General features: G+C 41.9%; 2 protein-coding genes across 11 annotated transcripts in view; one reads left to right on the top strand and one right to left on the bottom strand.

The window, feature by feature from the left end:
* Positions 1 to 353: 353 nt before the first annotated feature.
* On the bottom strand, positions 354 to 11,419 carry HSCB (HscB mitochondrial iron-sulfur cluster cochaperone). 5 transcript variants are annotated; one of them, XM_079151445.1, is made up of 6 exons: positions 11,051 to 11,397; positions 9,827 to 9,923; positions 9,394 to 9,483; positions 8,557 to 8,701; positions 3,126 to 3,173; positions 354 to 495 (listed from the first exon to the last, which is right to left on the bottom strand). In XM_079151445.1, exons 1-6 carry the CDS (start codon positions 11,284 to 11,286, stop codon positions 401 to 403), a joined length of 711 nt encoding a protein of 236 aa, XP_079007571.1. In that variant the 5' UTR covers positions 11,287 to 11,397; the 3' UTR covers positions 354 to 400. The 5 variants fall into 5 exon arrangements, with proteins under 5 accessions (XP_079007571.1, XP_079007572.1, XP_079007573.1 ...); XM_079151446.1 differs by lacking the exon at positions 3,126 to 3,173 and having other exon boundaries at positions 11,051 to 11,419; XM_079151447.1 differs by lacking the exon at positions 9,394 to 9,483 and having other exon boundaries at positions 11,051 to 11,419.
* A 63-nt stretch (positions 11,420 to 11,482) lies between these two features.
* CHEK2 (checkpoint kinase 2) overlaps positions 11,483 to 17,474 on the top strand; it is a 37,893-nt gene continuing 31,901 nt past the window's right edge. The window contains exons 1-4 of one of the 6 annotated variants that reach the window (XM_079151358.1): positions 11,483 to 11,616; positions 12,431 to 12,603; positions 12,729 to 12,801; positions 13,451 to 13,801. In XM_079151358.1, coding sequence (XP_079007484.1) covers positions 13,456 to 13,801 — 346 coding nt within the window. In that variant the 5' untranslated portion in view covers positions 11,483 to 11,616; positions 12,431 to 12,603; positions 12,729 to 12,801; positions 13,451 to 13,455. Of the gene's footprint in view, positions 11,617 to 12,430; positions 12,604 to 12,728; positions 12,802 to 13,233; positions 13,802 to 17,474 lie in introns of all 6 variants that reach the window. The other 5 variants (XM_079151359.1, XM_079151356.1, XM_079151360.1 and 2 more) reach the window with 5 other exon arrangements.

Raw genomic sequence — 17,474 nt, 5'->3', positions numbered from 1 at the left:
TTATCCATTTGTTTAAACATTGTCTTGGCTGCTTTTGTGCTACAATGGCAGAGTTGAGAAGTTATAAGAGAGGTCATATAAGCCCATGAAGCCTAAAATGTTCACTATCTGGCCATTTACAGAAAAAGGTAGGGCCTCAAATTGGCCCCTTCCCCACCTCCTCATCCACTGACCGGTGGGATGCTTATTGTATCAGGTATTACATGAAGTGAGTTGCAGAGGGGGCCGCTCAAGCTCTGACCTGGCTGTGTTTCCTCTGCACAATGAACTTTGCCATCCATTAAAGCTTGAGCCACAGACTGAAACAAAATGATGAAGTGGTTAAAGCATTCCTATTTTCAATTAGCAGAAGCCAAAAAAGAAATACAGGAAATTTATTATTAAAACTTTAAATGAGTAATTAATTAGAGGGAATCTTCTTTAACTTGATCTTTTCTTCTACATTTGAAAAGTATTTCATCTTCGTTAAAATTTCCTTGGCTTTTTCAAAGTCGTCTAAAAGAAGAGAGACACTGACATCAGGCTTCATTTCAATCAAGAATAAAACCAACTCTGGCGACCAAGGCACCAGATCAGAGAAAATGATTCTCTTCAGGACAGTCCCAAACAATAAATGAACTGTGTTTTAACAGTTTTCACCTAACACACATGGTGGTGACCCTGAAGACGCCTTAGAACACCTGGTGCCAAGGTACAGAGCTGTCCTCAGGAGGCTTCCAGTCTCTGAGAATGATGCCCTAAGCTGGTGGCTTTCAAGTGAGGGTGACTGCCTCCAAGGGGACATTAGACAATGTCTTGAGACATTTTTGGTTGCTAGAACCAAGGAGGTGTTATTGGCATCTGGTGGGTAGAAGACAGGGATGCTGCAAGGACAGCCTTTTATGACAAAGAATCGTCAGACTCAAAAAGCTGGTAATGCTGAGGTAGAGAAACACGGACTTGGATAAATACAAAATAATGTAACAAGTGCTAAAGTGAAGACGTTACAACTACCCATATGGAAAATAAAATATTAGGGCTGGGGATATAGCTCAGTTGGTAGAGTGCTTGCCTTGCAAGCACAAGGCCCTGGGTTCAATCCCCAGCACCGCAAAAAAAAAAAAAAGAAAGAAAATATTAAACTGAAAAAAAAAGTTACAGAAGAATACATAAAGTATGATGCTATTTATACAAAGATGAAAAATATGCAAAAGTAAGTGATTTACTATTATATCCATGTATGGTTAAAACTATCAAGAGAAGCAATGTAATGATTAACAGAAAATTCAGGAAAGTGGTTACTGTGAAAGGGAGATGTAATAGCAAAGGGCCTACCATGAGCTTGTCAGACCATGTTCTATTTCCTTAAATTGTTTTTTTTTTTTTTTTGTACCAGGGTTTGAACGCAGGGGCACTTAACCACTGAGCCAATCCCCATCCCCAACCCTGTTTTGTATTTTATTTTGAGACAGGGTCTCATTGAGTTGCTTAGGGCCTCACAAAATTGCTGAGGCTGGCTTTGAACTCCAGATCCTCTTGCCTCAGACTCCCAAGCCACTGGAATTACAGGCATGTGCCACCATGCCTGGCCATCTTTACTTTTTAAATATTTTATTGTATTTATGTATGTAGGTATGCATGCATTTATTTATTTTGGTGCTGGGGATTGAACCCAGAGGCACTTTAAATCACTAAGTCATATCCCCAGCCCTTTTTATTTTGAGACAGGGTCTCACTAAGGGCCTTGCTAAGTTGCTGAGGCTGGCTTTGAACTTGTAATCCTCTTGCCTCAGACTCCCAAGTCATTGGGATTACAGATGTGCACCACTGTATTTGGCAAAATTTTTAATGTCCAAATCTAAAAATTAAGGTAAAATATATGTACCGCAGTTTTATCAGGTTAATTTTTTTTTGGATGGTGCAGGAGCTTGAACAAAGGGCCTCACAAATGCTAGGCAAGTGCTCTCCACTGATCCATGCCTCCAGCTCTTCACTTCTTTACTTTACTTATATGTTTTACATCTAAAGTGGATTTCTTGTAAGCAATACATAGTTGAGTTTTTTTTGGTGGTACTGGAAATCAAACTGAGGGCCTGTTGTGCTCTACCACAAAGCTGCACATCCCGGCCCAGCCTGCGTCTTATTTTTCTCTCTTTTTTTGAGATTCTTACTGTTGCCTGCTGGACTTGAACTCATGGGCTCAAGTGATCCTTCAGTCTCAGCCTCCCAGACAGCTTGCTTACAAAGGTGTGACACTGAGTGTGGCTGGGCGGTGTTGTCCCTATCCCCCATACTGGGGATTGTATCCAGAATATCTCTACCACTGAGCTATACCCCCAGTCTCTTTTATTTTCTTTTTTGAGACAGGGTCTCACTAAGTTGCCCAGGCTAGCCTCAAACTTGTGATCCTCCTGCCTCCACCTCCTGACTAACTGAGATTACAAGTATATGCCACTGCACTTGGCTTCTATTACTGTTTGGAACTAACTTGTTTGTTAGATCTATTGAGAATAAGGAAAAGTATTTACTTTACATTCACTTACTCCTTTTCCAATAATCATCTTTCCTCTGTGTAGACCCAAGTTTCTGACCCATCTCATTTTCCTCCTATTTCTTTTTTTTCCTGCAGTGCTGGGGATCAAATCCAGGGCCTCATCCACATTAGGCAAATGCTCTATCACTGAGCTATACCTAGTCTTTCCTTTTCTGTAAAGAATTCCTTTTAGCTTTTCTTGTAAGGCAGGTCTGCTGGCACCAAATTCCTTCAGTTTTCATTTCTCTGAGAAAGTATTTTCCCTTCAGATTTGAAGGATGACACCTCAGTACAGAATTCTAGGCTGATAGGTTATTTCTCTTAGTACTTCGAATATTTCACTTTTTATATCTTACCCTATCTTCCTGCTAAAGTGGAATGGAAGTACTTTCCTCCTATTTAATGTTTTATTGGCATATTACTGTTTTTGGTTCAGTTAGTTTCTACGGCAAGACTATGACTCCTTAAAGACAGAAATACAGACTCATGCATATTTTATATTTCCAGGTACCTATCAGAGGATAAGTATATAAAAACTACTTATTGAATGAACAGTTATGCCTCAATGCTTAAAATGTCTTTCCATATTTCACAAAGTCAAGAAGTAGAATACCTTGTTCAAAAGCTCTGCTCACGTTGTCAGTACATTCTTTCTGTTTAGCTGAAAGACAAAACCGTTATCTTAGTTTTCTCTTTAAATAAACTCATAATATGAAGACAACACTTTGTAATCATCCAGATTTAAATGGGCAGGAAGCTTAGATTCAAGGTTATGGTTTCATAACCTTTGCGTCTGCATACACCTTGACCACAGCTGTTGTTTCATGCAGTAGCAGGCCAGGTGCAGTGGCGCACACCTGTGATTCCAGCTACTCAGAACCTGGAGGATCCCAAGTTCGAGACCAGCCTCAGCAACTTAGTGAGGCACTGTCTCAAAATAAAAAATAAAAAGGGCTGTGGGTGTAGTTCAGTGGTAAAGCACCCCTGGGCTGAATTCCCAGTACCCCTCCCCAAAATAAATAAATAAAAAGAAAAGATAAAAAGCAACACTAGCTAACCCTAGTCACACTGGTTTTTTTAAATCAAGGGTTGAAACCAATGATGCCCAACCACTGAGTCACATCCCAGCCCTTTTTATTTTTTATATTGAGACAGGATCTCGTTATATTGCTGAGGCTAGCTTTGAACTTGCATCTCCTGTCTCAGCTTCTGGAGCTGCTGTGATTACAGGCGTGCACCACTATCCCTGGTTACACTGTTGTTTTTTAGCTCATGGAGGTCTGAGAGGCAATCACTAAGGTTTATAAAATTGCTAGAGAATCAAATTTTAAAAAAGGGGGAGGGGGAGTGCTATAGTTTGGATAAGCACCTCCCAAAGGTCCATGTAGTAAAGGCTTGGTTGCTAGCCTATAGGGATGCGGTGGAACCTTTAGGAAGAGAGGCCTAGTGGAAAGAAGTTAAGTCATTGTGGGTCATGCCCAAGATTTTGGGGCCCTGGTCTCTCCTCTTTCACTCTTTTTGCTTCCTGGTTTCCCTGAGGTGTCTAGCTTCCTCCACTGTATGCTCCTGCCATGATGTGCTGCCTCACCATGAGTCCCAAAGCAACTGGGTCAACCAAACATGGACTTATGCTTCCAGCTGGGCATGGTGATGCATGCCTGTACATACAGCAACTTGGGAGGCAGGAAAATAAAAAAATTTGAGTCCAGTCTCAGCAACTTAGCAAGGCCCTAAGCAACGTAGCAAGATCCTCTATCAAAAAAAAAAAAAAAAAAAAAAAAAAAAAAAAAAAAATGGGTTGGGGATGTACCTCAGTGACAAAGCACCCCTGGGTTTAATCCCCAGTACCCACCCCCTAAAAAACTGATACCTCTAAAACTGTGAGCCAAAATAAGCCTGTTTTTCTTTGTAAGCTGATTACCTTGGGTATTTTGTCATAGAGATGGAAAGCTGACTAACACAGGGCGACAGGAGATGCCTTACTGTCTCTAACAAGTAGTCTTCCAGATTTTAGTGAAAAAATTAGCACCTGAGCATCACCTATCAGCAGGGCACATCAAGTGTTTTAGGCAATGACTTGCAAATTATAGAGCCTCCCAGGAAAAACAAAAACATTCCGATCACATTGTCTTAAGAGAGAATGCCAAATGAAATAAATGAGTGGCTACCTCATATTTCTTTTGTTTCATCATTAGAAAATGAGGAATTTTACAAAAACTGAGTTTTCCAGATATAAATAGTATCAATCATTTATACAGTGTTTTCTTTTTTAAAACAATTTTTTTTAGTTGTCAATGGACCTTTTATTTTATTTATTTATATGTGGTGCTGAGGACCGAACCCAGGGCCTCACACATGCCAGGCAAGCGCTCTACCACTGAGCCACCACCCCAGGCACAGCTCCTTATGCAGTGCCTTCTTTCAAAGCACTTTTGAATATACCATATCACCTAGGTAGCTAATGACAGGTATTGAGGGAATTGTCCCATGACTGGGAACTGTAGGAGCTGGGAACAGAAGCCCAGCCACCTTACTTCTATCCCAGTGTCTGAATCGTGCCTCTCAGGTAGCAAGTGGCATCAAGAAAAGAACACTGAACTGTGAGTCTGGAGGCTCTGAAGTTCTCTTCCGAAACTAACTGGTTCTATGACCTCGTACATTTACCGAACAAGGCCTGACAGGTACCTGTCAGGGAGGAAATTTAGGATTCAAGTCTAAATTAAGGTCAGTTCTACATGCTCAAAGTCAAGAGCTAGACTAAGTATTTACATGCTTTATTTTTTTTAAATTTATTTTTATTGTAAACAAATGGGATGCATGTTGTTTCTGTTTGTACACAGAGTAACAGCATACCATTTGCGTAATCATACATTCACATAGGGTGATGATGTTTGATTCATCCTGTTATTTTTTCCTCCCCCCATCCCTCTTTTCCCTCTATACAGTCCCTCCTTCCTCCATTCTTGCACCCCTCCCACCCCTACATGCTTTATTTATCTTTACCTCATTTCCTTACAAAAAGCAGTACTAATAGTCTGTTTTACAGATGAGGAAACTGAAGCTCAAGGTCACACAAATAAGTCAGAAGCAGTGTTGGCAGTGAACCCAAGGTTCCTTCCCCTCGGAGCTTCCTGCTGCCCTGCTTTCTGGAACAGCAAGCCGGGTCTTCTGACTGCATGCTCTGGGTCTCTCTTTTCTGCACTTCGGCCAGTCCTAATGCTGTTAACACGTCCCTACTTGACAGTCTCCTCACTGCAACTTTTATTTTACAGTCTCTAATTTTTTTTGTTTGTTTGTTATTAGTCACTCATTTAATAAATATTTCCTGAGTCCTTGTTATGCTCTGAGTACTGTTGTGTGAACTGAAGTTGTGAGGGAAGTAAAAAAGCAGGCACAGGTTCTGCTTCTTCAGAAATCTAGTGATGAGGCTGATATTGAGCAAATGTCACACAGGACTGTACAGTTATAAACGTGATTCATCTTATACAGGAGAGGCACCCACTACCAAAAGGCACAGAGGTCAAGAAAGGATTCTCCAAGGAGGGACGACTGCTCTCAGATCTGAAGGAGTTAACTTAGATAGGGTCTGGAGCAGATGAGGATTTGGGGGCAGTAGCCACAACATATGCACAGGCCCTGGAAAGGAGGGTGTCTGGTACAGATGAGGAACTAGAAGCCACTGTGTCTGGAGTGAAGAGGACAAAATGGAGAGAAGAGGCCAGAGCACACAGGCTCTTATAGGCCAGGCTAAAGATTTTGGTTTTGCCAGGTATGGTAGTGTACGCCAATAACCTCAGTGACTCGGAAGGCTGAGGCAGAAGGATCACAAATTCAAGGCCATCCCTGACAGCTTAGTGAGATCCTGTCTCAAAATTAAAAAGGGTTGGATGTATAGCTCAGTGGTAGAGCTCCCTGGGGTTCAATCCCCAGTAAACACCCCTCACCCGCCCCCAAATAATTTTGTTTTAAACCAGGCAAGATGGTATATGCCTGTAGTCACAGCTATTTGGGAGATGACAAGGTGGGAGGATCACCTGAGCTCAGAAATTCAGCATAGTGAGAACTTATAAAAAAATAAAATAAAATAAAATAAATTTTAAACCTGAGGACAGTGGTTTCCCATTTAAAGCGTTTAAGCAAGGTCAATGATGGTGATTAATTTTGGTTTCAAAAAGATTACACAATGACAGGAATACTTAAGTCTGGCTTGAAGGTAGACAGATCAGTTAGAAGCTACAGCAGTTGTCCAGGTGAGAGAATGGCATTTGGAACAGTGTTATAGCAGTGAAAACAGTGATGGGTAAATGGATTTGCGACACATTTAGGTTGCTCTTTAAGACTTGGTGATGGACTGACTATGAGGGTAAGAGAGAATTAATTTGTTAAAGATATTTCCAAAGGGTTTATAATTGTTCAACTATATGATGTTATTCAATTAACAGAGGGAACACTGGAAGAGGCACAGGTGATTTGCTGGAAAGTCAAAGAAAGGAGACACGTAACTTTCAGTTTAGACAGACTGGGTCAGAATACATAAGCTTAGTGAAGGCACAGACCATGTCTTTTGTTCCTGGCTGTATCCTGTGTCATGCATAATGTTTGACACATGGTAGGCGGACTGTAAATATTTGTGAAAGTACATAAGCACATATAATCTGTATGAGAACCTGGGAGTCTTTTCTATGTGGAATGGTTAATTTTATGTGTCAACTTGGACAGGCTATAGTGCCTGGGTGTTGACCAAACTCTGCTCTACACCAGGCATGAGAGTACACTCCTGTAACCCAGCTACTCAGAACGAGGCAGGAGGATCACAAGTTCAATGCCAGCCAGGGCAACTAAATGAGAACCTGTCTCAAAATAAAGAACAAAGAGGACTAGGGATGCAGCTCAGTGGTAAAGCACCCCTGGGTTCAATCCCCAGTACTAGGAAACAACAACAGTCTAGATGATGCTGTGAAGGTGTTTTGTAGATGTGATTAATATTTACAATCAGTTGACTTTACTGTGTTTATTTTTTTTGCAGTGCTGGAGATCAAACTCAGGGCTTTGCCTAAGCTCAGCAAGTGTCTACCACTGAGTTACCTCCTTAGCTCTCAGTTGACTTTAAGTAAAGATTACCTTTGATAACGTGGGAGGGCTCCCTCTAATCAAGTAAACACATTAAGTATAAAAATAGAGAAAGAATTCTGCTTTAAGACTTAACATAGAAATCTGACCTGAATTTCCAGCTTGCTGGCTTGCTCTACAGATTTTGGATGTGCCATACCCCACAATCAAATAAGCCAACTCCTTCAAATAAACCTACCTGTGTCCTATTGGTTTTCTAGAAAACCCTGGTAGATATACTATGGAATAAAGTAAAAAATAAAGCCACACAGGATCAGAAGGTCAGGATTTCAAGGTTTGTCCTGTTGCATATCTGCTCTGTGACCTTGGCCATTTGTGCTTTGTGACCTTGGACATTTCTGCCAACTTCTGAAGCCCATTTTCCTTGTTAGAGACAAAAATAGTATCTAAATCATATTGTGAGTAGAAAAGATCACTGCAATCTACAAAATATAATTATGTTCTTGGTTTAAGGCTGCCTTCTAGCTGGGTGCACTGGCACATGCCTGTAATCTGAGCTATTCAGGAGGCTGAGACAGGAGAATCACAAGTTTGAGGCCACTTGGTGAGACCCTGTCTCAAAATAAAAAATAAGAAGGTCTGAGAATGTAGTTCAGTGGCAGAGCACTCCTGGGTTCAGTGCCCAGTACCCGCCCTCCCATCCCCAATCAAAACAAAAAACAAAAAACCCTGTCTTCCATATTGTGAGAGGGTTAGAGCTGTTGCAAGTTTAACCTCCAGGCAAAACTGGTTTTAGTATGATCAAGAAAAAAAATATTCCTTGATTCCTTTTGATGATCAATGTGCTAGGCAAGTGCTCTACCCTTGAGCCATAACCCCAATGCCCAACGTGTACTCCATGTCCATTTGTTCATTTAATCCCAGACAAGTACTCATAGTGACAATAAAATGCATTCAATGGCATTTCCTTTTACCTTGCACAGTGGATTCAATCTCTTTCACAGCAGCTTCACTTTGAGCTTCTGCAAGTTTTTCATTGATTTCCATTATTTCCATGAGGAATTGACTGTCCATTTCAGAATCTGTCCCTTCAGGAATCTCTACTCCATGTAGCTTTAGCTATTGGGGCACAGAGCAAGGAAAATAAGATTGGTTAGAAAAACTATAGCCAGAGTCATATAAATCCTGCTTACCCATCAAAATAAAATAGCACTCATGGGGAACACTTGATCTGTTTCAATAATGAACTTGTGAGGTAGGCTGTCAAAAGCCTGGACAGAGACAAGAGTTCTGTTATAGCATCCCACCTTATGTTACCTGGAACTGTGTGGCCCTGGGGTAGACAGTCCTCCACTCGGAATTTAAAATAGATGTTTGTAAACTTTCTAGTCAATTCTAAAATTTTCTGGATTTTAAGATGCTCTTGAAAAAACAAAAACAAAAAACAAAAAAAACCAAAGTCGATCTTCCCTAGAAACTATCATTATCAAATCCTTAAAATTTATAGAAAATGGTTAAAATAATGCAATTGAGGCAATTAAGATTTATAAAGAATACTTGGAAAAATACACTTGTGTGATGTCTTTTTCTTTTCTTTGTGTAGAATCTTTTTTGTTTGTTTTGTTTTATTTTTCAGGGCTGAGGACTGAACTCAGGGCCTCGTGCTCTGCCACTGAGCTAAATCCCCAACCCCATTGTGTAAAATCTTTGAGACTATATACCACTGGGTTCCTGAAATTGCTAAGGTCTCAAGCATACTTCTGCTGAATATAGGGGAAGTTACACATAGAAGGTTTGAGAAATCACCTTACAAGGTATAGTCCCCTGCTCAGGGGGGCCAGAAGGGTCTTATAGGCATCATTCACTATGGTTGAATGCTTCTCTGAGAAGTCCTTTTCAGTCTGTTAATAGAGAAGAAGACAGTCTTACTACCATTGAAACTGGCCTTCTTATGTTCACAAACTTTTATAATAGGTCAATGGGCAGGCACCTAAGGAAGTGGCCAAAGTAGAACTGGTGTTGGGTGAAGTGTCTTACTTTTAGCTCATGGGGTCTAAGTTGTCTGTGTAGTCAGACAAAGGCTATAAGTAAATGATATTTCCAGGGCCTATCTGGTTGGGGTCCCACTGCAACAGAGTGGAGCTGGAAGTCTAACTTTGTCCCTGATAATCACATGACCACAGGCCACTTCCACCCACCCAGTATATAGGTGTGTGTGGAATATGAGGGTGGTCAATAAACTACCTGAGATCTCTGGCTGAAGAAATCTGGGTGGACAAGACGCTGTAGTTGCTGAAACCTGTTCTGCAGTTTTGTGGTGTCAACTCTGAAGGAACGGTTGCTGGAAGGAAATTGGGAGATGAAATTCATGTCACAGATGTTTACAGATTTATCTAAGATGGGACTGACTCTTGGAAGATGCAATGAACATATTTATATGTTATATCATTTAGATAATTTCTAAAGGTGGTAGGTGCTTTGAAGGAAAGCTGAACAGGGTCAGAGAAGGTGGCAAGGTGTGGAGGAAGTTGACATTTGAGCTAAACCTGAATGATATTGCTGAGTGATCAAAGATCAGAGGAAAAGTGTCATCCGGCAGAAAGAACTTCAAGTGCAAAGACGCTGAGATGGGAGGCAAGATTGGAAACTTGACAACTTAAAGGGCCGGGTTACTACAGTCCATCATAAGTGCTCAGTGACTGGGGAGAGCGGATTAGGGGATGGGGCGATCATTCCCAAATCTAACCTATCTTTCCAGCGTGCAGGTCTCTTCATCCTGGTCTCCCACTTTAACTCAATCCCCTTCTCTTTCAACTCCCAGAACCTGCCCTATTTGCTTTCCAGTTCAGCTCTACCCACACTACCTCACTTTTCCGGGCTACTCAATCTTCAGAAGAAAGAAGGGAGGAAACACCATTGGACCCCCCTTCTTCCAATTCCCATTTTGCCCTTAGGTCTTGCCCACAACATTTTTTTGTCTTTACTTTCATGAGTATAGTTTCCCCCAGCCCTCGCGGTGCCCCCAGGGCGTCGGGGGTGCTAGGCAAGTGCTCTACCACCAAGCCACATGCCCGACCTTTACTCTCTAACCTTGGACTACACTTCGGTACTTATTTTTTAAAAGTCACAAATCAACTTCAACCTTCCTGAGCCTATCCCTTCTCTAAGGGATAGAGAAGGCTTCTCGTTTTCCCTTCTCCAGCCTCTGACCCTCAAGCCTCCCGCCCCAGGAACCCTCGACTTCCTCCATTCCGGGCCTCTCCGCTTTCCTCTCCCTTCTCAAACGCCCCTTCCCTTATCCCCGCCCCTCAATTTCCTCTCCCTGGGAGACCCCTCCCCGACCTTGCTCCCTAAGGCTCCACCCACCTATCTGGTCAGCCCGGCCTTCTCCTTCCCAAGCCTGGTCGGCCCACCCCTCACGCAGGCCAGCCCCCGACGTCCCTCTCGTCCCGAAACCGCCCTCCGTACCAGTCCATGAGGCTGAAGTAGTCTCGAGTGGGGTCAGGCGGCTGCAGCGCGCGGCACTGCTGGCAGAAGAACCCGTCCCCCGGCCCGGGGCCCCCTGGGCCGCCGCAGTTCCAACACCTCAGAGAACTGCTTCCCTTTTCCGACGCAGCACTGCAGCTTAACAGTCTCCTTCCGGGGACCCCTGCCGACCGTAACCCCCATAGCCGAAATAACACCTGGACCCTCCCGCCCCACATCTGGTCCGCGGCCTATCTCGCCGCGATCACCTGTTGGGGAACGAGCCGAGACAGTGGCCGAACACACGAGTGCTGCTGATTGGTTGGAGAGCTGAGGGGGCGGGGTCACCTGCGGGGAAACTTGGACGCTGAGTCCCGCTCTGAGTTCTAAACTACAATTCCCAGCAAGCATTGAGGCCGTGCGCGGCGGCCACATCTGCTGCTCCTCATTGGTCGGGATGTGGCGGAGGGCGTTTTGATTGGCTGAGGGTGGAGTTTGTATCTGCAGGTTTAGCGCCACTCTGCTCGCTGCGGCTGCGGGAAATTTGCGGCTTCAGGTGGGCTCACGCGGTGAGTCATAGTGGGAAAACTTATCCTGGGTGTTTGGGGGTTCGAGTCCCGTTCTCAGGGTCTTAGCAAGTGGAGGCTCCCGAGCTTCCGCATTTCTGGATTTTTTTTTGATCCGGAGGGGAGAGTGCGGGGGCGACATTCTTCCTTTGTAACTAATCTTGGAGGTGATATTCACTTTCTCTGTTACTGCAAGTTGAAACAGGCCTTGATGAACAGGATGAGAAAGAAAGAGTTGTGCTCGTCAATGCTAGAGCCAAGTTACTTTGTAAAGGCGTCTATAAACTTTAGTAATTATTGCTAAATAATTAGATTCAATCTCTAAAATACTTCTTGAGAACCTGCAACTAGGCGCTGCAGGAACTGGAAACGCAGTTAGGATATTCTGAGTGTCCATAAGTTTAGTGTGTGGCATGAAGTGTCAAGGAATGGATAGGAGAGGACCAGCCCTCGTTGGGACTCAGTTTCGAAAAAAAAGGTTGTGTGGTACTTGGAAGGCCTTGTGGTTTCTTTGGGATTGAAATTCTGTTCACAGTCTTGGAGATTTGCTGCATTCACTTTGTTTTTTCACTCACCACTGGTCTTTACTAAGCATAACTCTCAATTTTGAGGGGAGGAGTTTTACATGCATTGCCTCAGTTAATCCTCAGGATTTATCTACTTTTTTCAAATGAGGAAAGAGGTGATTTATCAAAGGTCACTACTTGTCAGGGTGAAGTACTGCTTATTGCTCAGCAGAGCTGCAGAGGGGCTGGGAATGTAGCGTAGTGGTAGAGTGCATGCTTAGCATACATGAGACCCTGGGTTCCATTTCCAGGTTTTGGCGTGGCGGGGGCAGGGAAACTACGGAAGGACCCAGCCTGGCAGAGGCAGTATTAGACCAGCAGGTCCTGGAGTAGTAGATTCAGGTGTGGCCTCACCTTCCTGGCATGTTTTAAGGAAAACTCATCTGGACCTTTGTTTATTGAAAGCTGTGTAAATGCAGTTAGTGTGAGTATACCCATTTATCAGTTTGGAGTGTGGGAAGGAGGAAATGTACCTTTTTATTTTAAAAGAGGAAAGTCTGATTAGGTTATTGAAATTTTCTTTGGCTTTACTGGTGGTTCTGTTTTCAGTCTGTCAAGTGAATTCAAGGGTTGGAGTCCTGTGATCCAAACAATGGTTCCTTTAAGATTCTATCAAGGCTGGAAAGTCTTTGGATGCTGTAACATTGAGCCCCGTAGTTATTTAGCATCCAAAAGGGGTAGGTGGATTTGTGTAGGACATGGTTCCAACCCTACTGGAGAATACCCTGTGTATAAGGGCATTCTCCAGCGAGAGAATCACGGACATTTTTTGAAAATGATTCCTCTGAAGTGGTAAATGGAGTTACTGTACGGTGTCTTCTTACCTGTCTTGTATCTCATGTCACCTGATCCTTCCTCTTCTTTCCCTTTCAAAATATACATGAAATTTAAATGCATTGTTGATTATATTAATGCATTTGTTTTCTAATTTTCAAAAATTGGAGCCCCCCCAATTCAATTTCATTGCTTTTTGTTTATTTGTTTATTTATAGTCTTCAAATAACTTTTTTTTTTTTTTTTTTTTTTTTTTGGTATTTTCTCCTGTGCTTTATAGCTATTAGACAAAATGCTGATCCAGTGAAAGTGATCTTACGGAAAGCTCAGCCCAGAAGAACCAGAGGTGTACTGTTAGGATTAATTTTTGCAGAGCACGCTTGCCCTGGATTTTTCTTTTATTTTTTTGTCATTGTAATATGCCAGTTCTTTACTCTTGAACTTTAAGCCTTGCTCCTTGACATTCACCTTATTGTTGGACACTTAACTTTTTGAGGTCGTGATGTCTCGAGAGACGGATGCAGAGAGTCAGCAGTCCCACAGCAGCGTCTCCTCTCAGGCCCATGGCAGTGGTGCCTGTCCACAGTCCCAAGGTGGCTTCACTCAGTCCCAAGGCCTCTCCTCACAATCCCATGGGTCTTCACAGTCCCAAGGCACATCCAGCTCTTCCACCAGCACGGTGCCCACCTCCAGCCAGTCCTCTCACTCCAGCTCTGGGACCCTGAGCTCCTTAGAGACAGTGTCCACTCAGGAACTCTATTCTATTCCCGAGGACCAAGAACCTGAGGAGCCTGTCCCTGCCCCTTGGGCTCGATTATGGGCCCTTCAGGATGGATTCACCAATCTTGGTAAGACCTTTGTTGTATAGTATTATTCACTGTTCAGAAAACCAATTACAGAAGGTTGTTGCAGCACAAAGCTCAGGACACTTCTGGAATGATTCTGGAGTTTGAAGGTGATGAAGGAAAAAACAGAGGCATTGGTAATTAGTGCACTGGCTTTTCCTTGCTTGGATTCCCTTCATTTATTCTCTCAACAAATATGAATGGGACATTTGCAATGTGCTGTCCTTCTGAAAATCCCAAGAGAGCTGAAGACCCTTTAGAAAAAGGCAGATTCATGCAAAGTTGAAGATATCATCATATCACATCAGTTAACCCCTGATGTGGTTTGATAATAGCTTCAGAGCTGTTCAAAATAGGGATGCCTCTTCTGTTGACTAGATGGCTCTTTTATTGACTACCTGTTGTAATTTATTTTTGTTTTTGGTATTGTGGATTGAACCCAGGAGTGCTTAACCGTGGAACCACATTCCCAGCCCTTTTTATTTTTTATTTTGAGAAAGGGTCTCACCACATTGCCTGTGGCTTTGCTAAGTTGCTGAGGCTGGCTTTGAACTTGTGACCCTCCTTCCTTGGCCTCCAAAGCTGCTGGGATTATAGGCATGAACCACCATGCCCGGCTATTTTTTATTTTGAGCCAGGGTCTCGCTAGGTTGCCCAGGCTGGCTTTGAACTTGTGATCCTCCTGGCCTTAGCCTTCCAAGTCACTGGGATTACATGAATGTTCTGCCACACCTGGTATAATATTAAATTTAGAAGTTGCTGAGGCTAGCCTTGAACTTCGGATCCTCTGTTTTAGCCTCCTGAGTCACTGGGACTACAGGGATATGTCATTGCACCTGGCAGAATCTTTTAAATTTGTGCTTAATTTTCAATATTATTTTGACTTTTCTTGGTCTTTGTATTTTGCTAAAAATTTTAGTGTGAGCTTGTTCATTTCTGTAAACAAATATAATTGGGGTTTTTATAGGGATTGTGTTGAATTATAGATGGGTCTGAAAGTATCGCCTTACAATATTAAGTTTTCCCTTTTTTTCTTTGTGGTACTGAGATTGAACCCAGGACCTCACACATGCTAGGTAAGCACTCTACTACTGAGCCAGATCCCCAGGCCAGCAATGTTAAGTCTTCCATTCCATAAACATTTATATAGGTCTTTAAATTATTTTCAATGGTGTTTTGTAGTTTTCAGAGTATAAGATTTGCACTTCTTTTGTTAAATTTGCTCCAAATGTTTTATTACTTGTTATTTTAAATGGAATTCTTTTCTGAATTTCATTTTAGGTTTGTTCATTGCTGCTATGTAGAAATACAAGTGATTTTTGTGTATCAGTCTTCTCTAATAGAATGTGCTCAAAGTGGTGAGAACAGATATCTTTGTTTTGTTTCTGATATTAGGGGGAAAGTTTGCAGTCTCACTGTGAAGTATGATATCTCTGGGTATTTCATGAATGCCCTTTCTCAGGTTGAGAAAGTGCCCTTCTATTCGTAGTTTTTTCTTTTCTTTCTTCCTTTTTTTTTAAATTTATTGTGAAGGGCTGTTGGACTTGTTAAAAATTTCTTCTGTGTCTGTTGAGATGGTGTGGTTTTTTGGTCTGGTGTTTTATTGTTACTGTGTATTACCTTAGTTGGTTTGCAGATATTAAATGAACCATGCTTCCCTGGGTTCTCAATCACGTACAATCTTTTGTTTACCTGTTAGTTTGAAGGTAAGAGTTTCTGCTGTAGCCTAGACTGGTTTTTTTTTTTTTTTTTCTCCCCAGTGCTGGGGATGGAACCCAGGGCCTTGTGCTTACAAGGCAAGCACTCTACCGACTGAGCTATCTCCCCAGCCTCTAGACTGGTCTTGAGCTTATAAGCTTGTTATCCTCTCCCTGAGCCCCCTGAGTTGCTGGGACTATAGTGTACATCAACCCCACCTGGCTCTCTATCTCTGTCTATATATCTATATATAATTAAAAAAAAAAAAAGTTGTTAGATTTAGTTGGGTACTATTTTATTGAGGATTTTTGCACCTGCATTCATAAGAGATATTGGTTGGTAGTATTCTTGTGATGTCCTTGATTTTTCGGCCAAATTGGTATTCTTTAAATGTTTAGGAGAATTAAAAGTGAACCCAGCTGGCAATGGGCTTTTCTGTGTTGGAAGTGTTTTGATTACTAATTCCATTTCTTTCTTTCTTTCTTTTTTTAGTCGTAGGTGGACCTAATACCTTTTATTTTATTTGTTTATTTTTGATGTGGTGCGAGGATCAAACCCAGTGCCCCACATGTGCTAGGCAAGTGCTCTACCAACTGAGCTATGACCCCAGCCCCTAATTCCATTTCTTTGCTTTTATGAGTCTGTTAATATTTTCTTCTTGTGCTGGTTTTAGTAGTTTTTATCTCTTTAGATTTTCGTGCATTTCAATATGTATTTCACCTAATATTGTAATATTGCTGTGCAATTGTTCATATTATTCTCCTTTTTAAATCCTTTTAGTAAATTTAGTAAATTTGTAAATTTGAGTCTTGTCCTTTTTTTCGTTGTAGGTGAGCACCATACCTTTATCTTATTTTTTTATTTTTATGTGGCGCTGAGGATTGAACCCAGTACCTCACATGTGCTAGGCAAGCGCTCCACCAGTGAGTTACAACTCCAGCCCTTGCTTTTTTTTTTTTTTTTTTTTTATTATAATTATTTTTATTTAAGTAATATGAGTCTTGACTCCTCTTTTCTTGGTCAGTCTACGGTCAAGCCATCCAAGATTTGTCAATTTGTTGATCTATTCAAAGAACCGATGTTTGGATTAAATGTTTTTATATGTTCTTAATTTCATTTATTTCTGCTTTAAATTTTCTTCCCTTCTGCTTGCACCAGGTTTTATTTGATTCTCCAGTGTTATGGGGAGATCAAGTTATTGACCTGAAATGTTTCATCTTTTATAACTTTGACATTTACAGGTATAGGTTTCCTAGTAAGTAGTGCCCGATTCCATCAGTTTGGGTTCCCAGTTTTTGCTCCAGAAAGTAAAACTGCAGTGAACAAACATCCTGTGGTTGTCTCCTCCTCTGGCACAGGCAGAGGGGCCAAGGTCTTACACCATCATCGTCCTCACTGGGCTGGACACTCCTTTTTAATTAAAAAAAAAAAAAAAAAATTTTGTAGTTGTAGATGGACACAATGCCTTTATTTTATTTATTTTTGTATGTGGTGCAATGGATCGAACCCAGTGCCTTACACATGCTAGGCAAGTACTCTGCCACTGAGCTATAACCTCAGCCCTGGGCACTCCTTTTAAATGATTGGTTTCATTTAATTTTTTGAATAGGTTGTATTTGCATAATGTTTTAAAGATTCATGCATGTTGCGGCATGTGGAAGTATTTTAATCTTCCTTTCTTGCGGAGAAGGGTACTGGGGATTGAACTCAGGGGTGCTTAACCACTGAGCCACACCCCGAAACCTTTTTATTTTTTATTTTGAGACAGGGTCTTGCTAAATTGATTAAGGCCTCAGTAAGGTGCTGAGGCTGGCCTTGAACTTGTGATCCTCCTGCCATAGCCTCCTGAGCCACTGGGATTACAGGCGTGGGCAACTTACCTAGCCCGGTAGAATGATTTCTTTCTTCTCTCTTTTTTTAAATTCAGATAACAATGATTTCTTTTGAGTACCTGTTTCTAGTTCTTTGCGTATATACT

The sequence above is a fragment of the Sciurus vulgaris genome (assembly GCF_902686455.1).
Source record: "Sciurus vulgaris genome assembly, chromosome: 8".
Lineage (NCBI taxonomy): Eukaryota > Metazoa > Chordata > Mammalia > Rodentia > Sciuridae > Sciurus > Sciurus vulgaris.
This window is presented reverse-complemented; position numbering and strand designations above follow the sequence as displayed.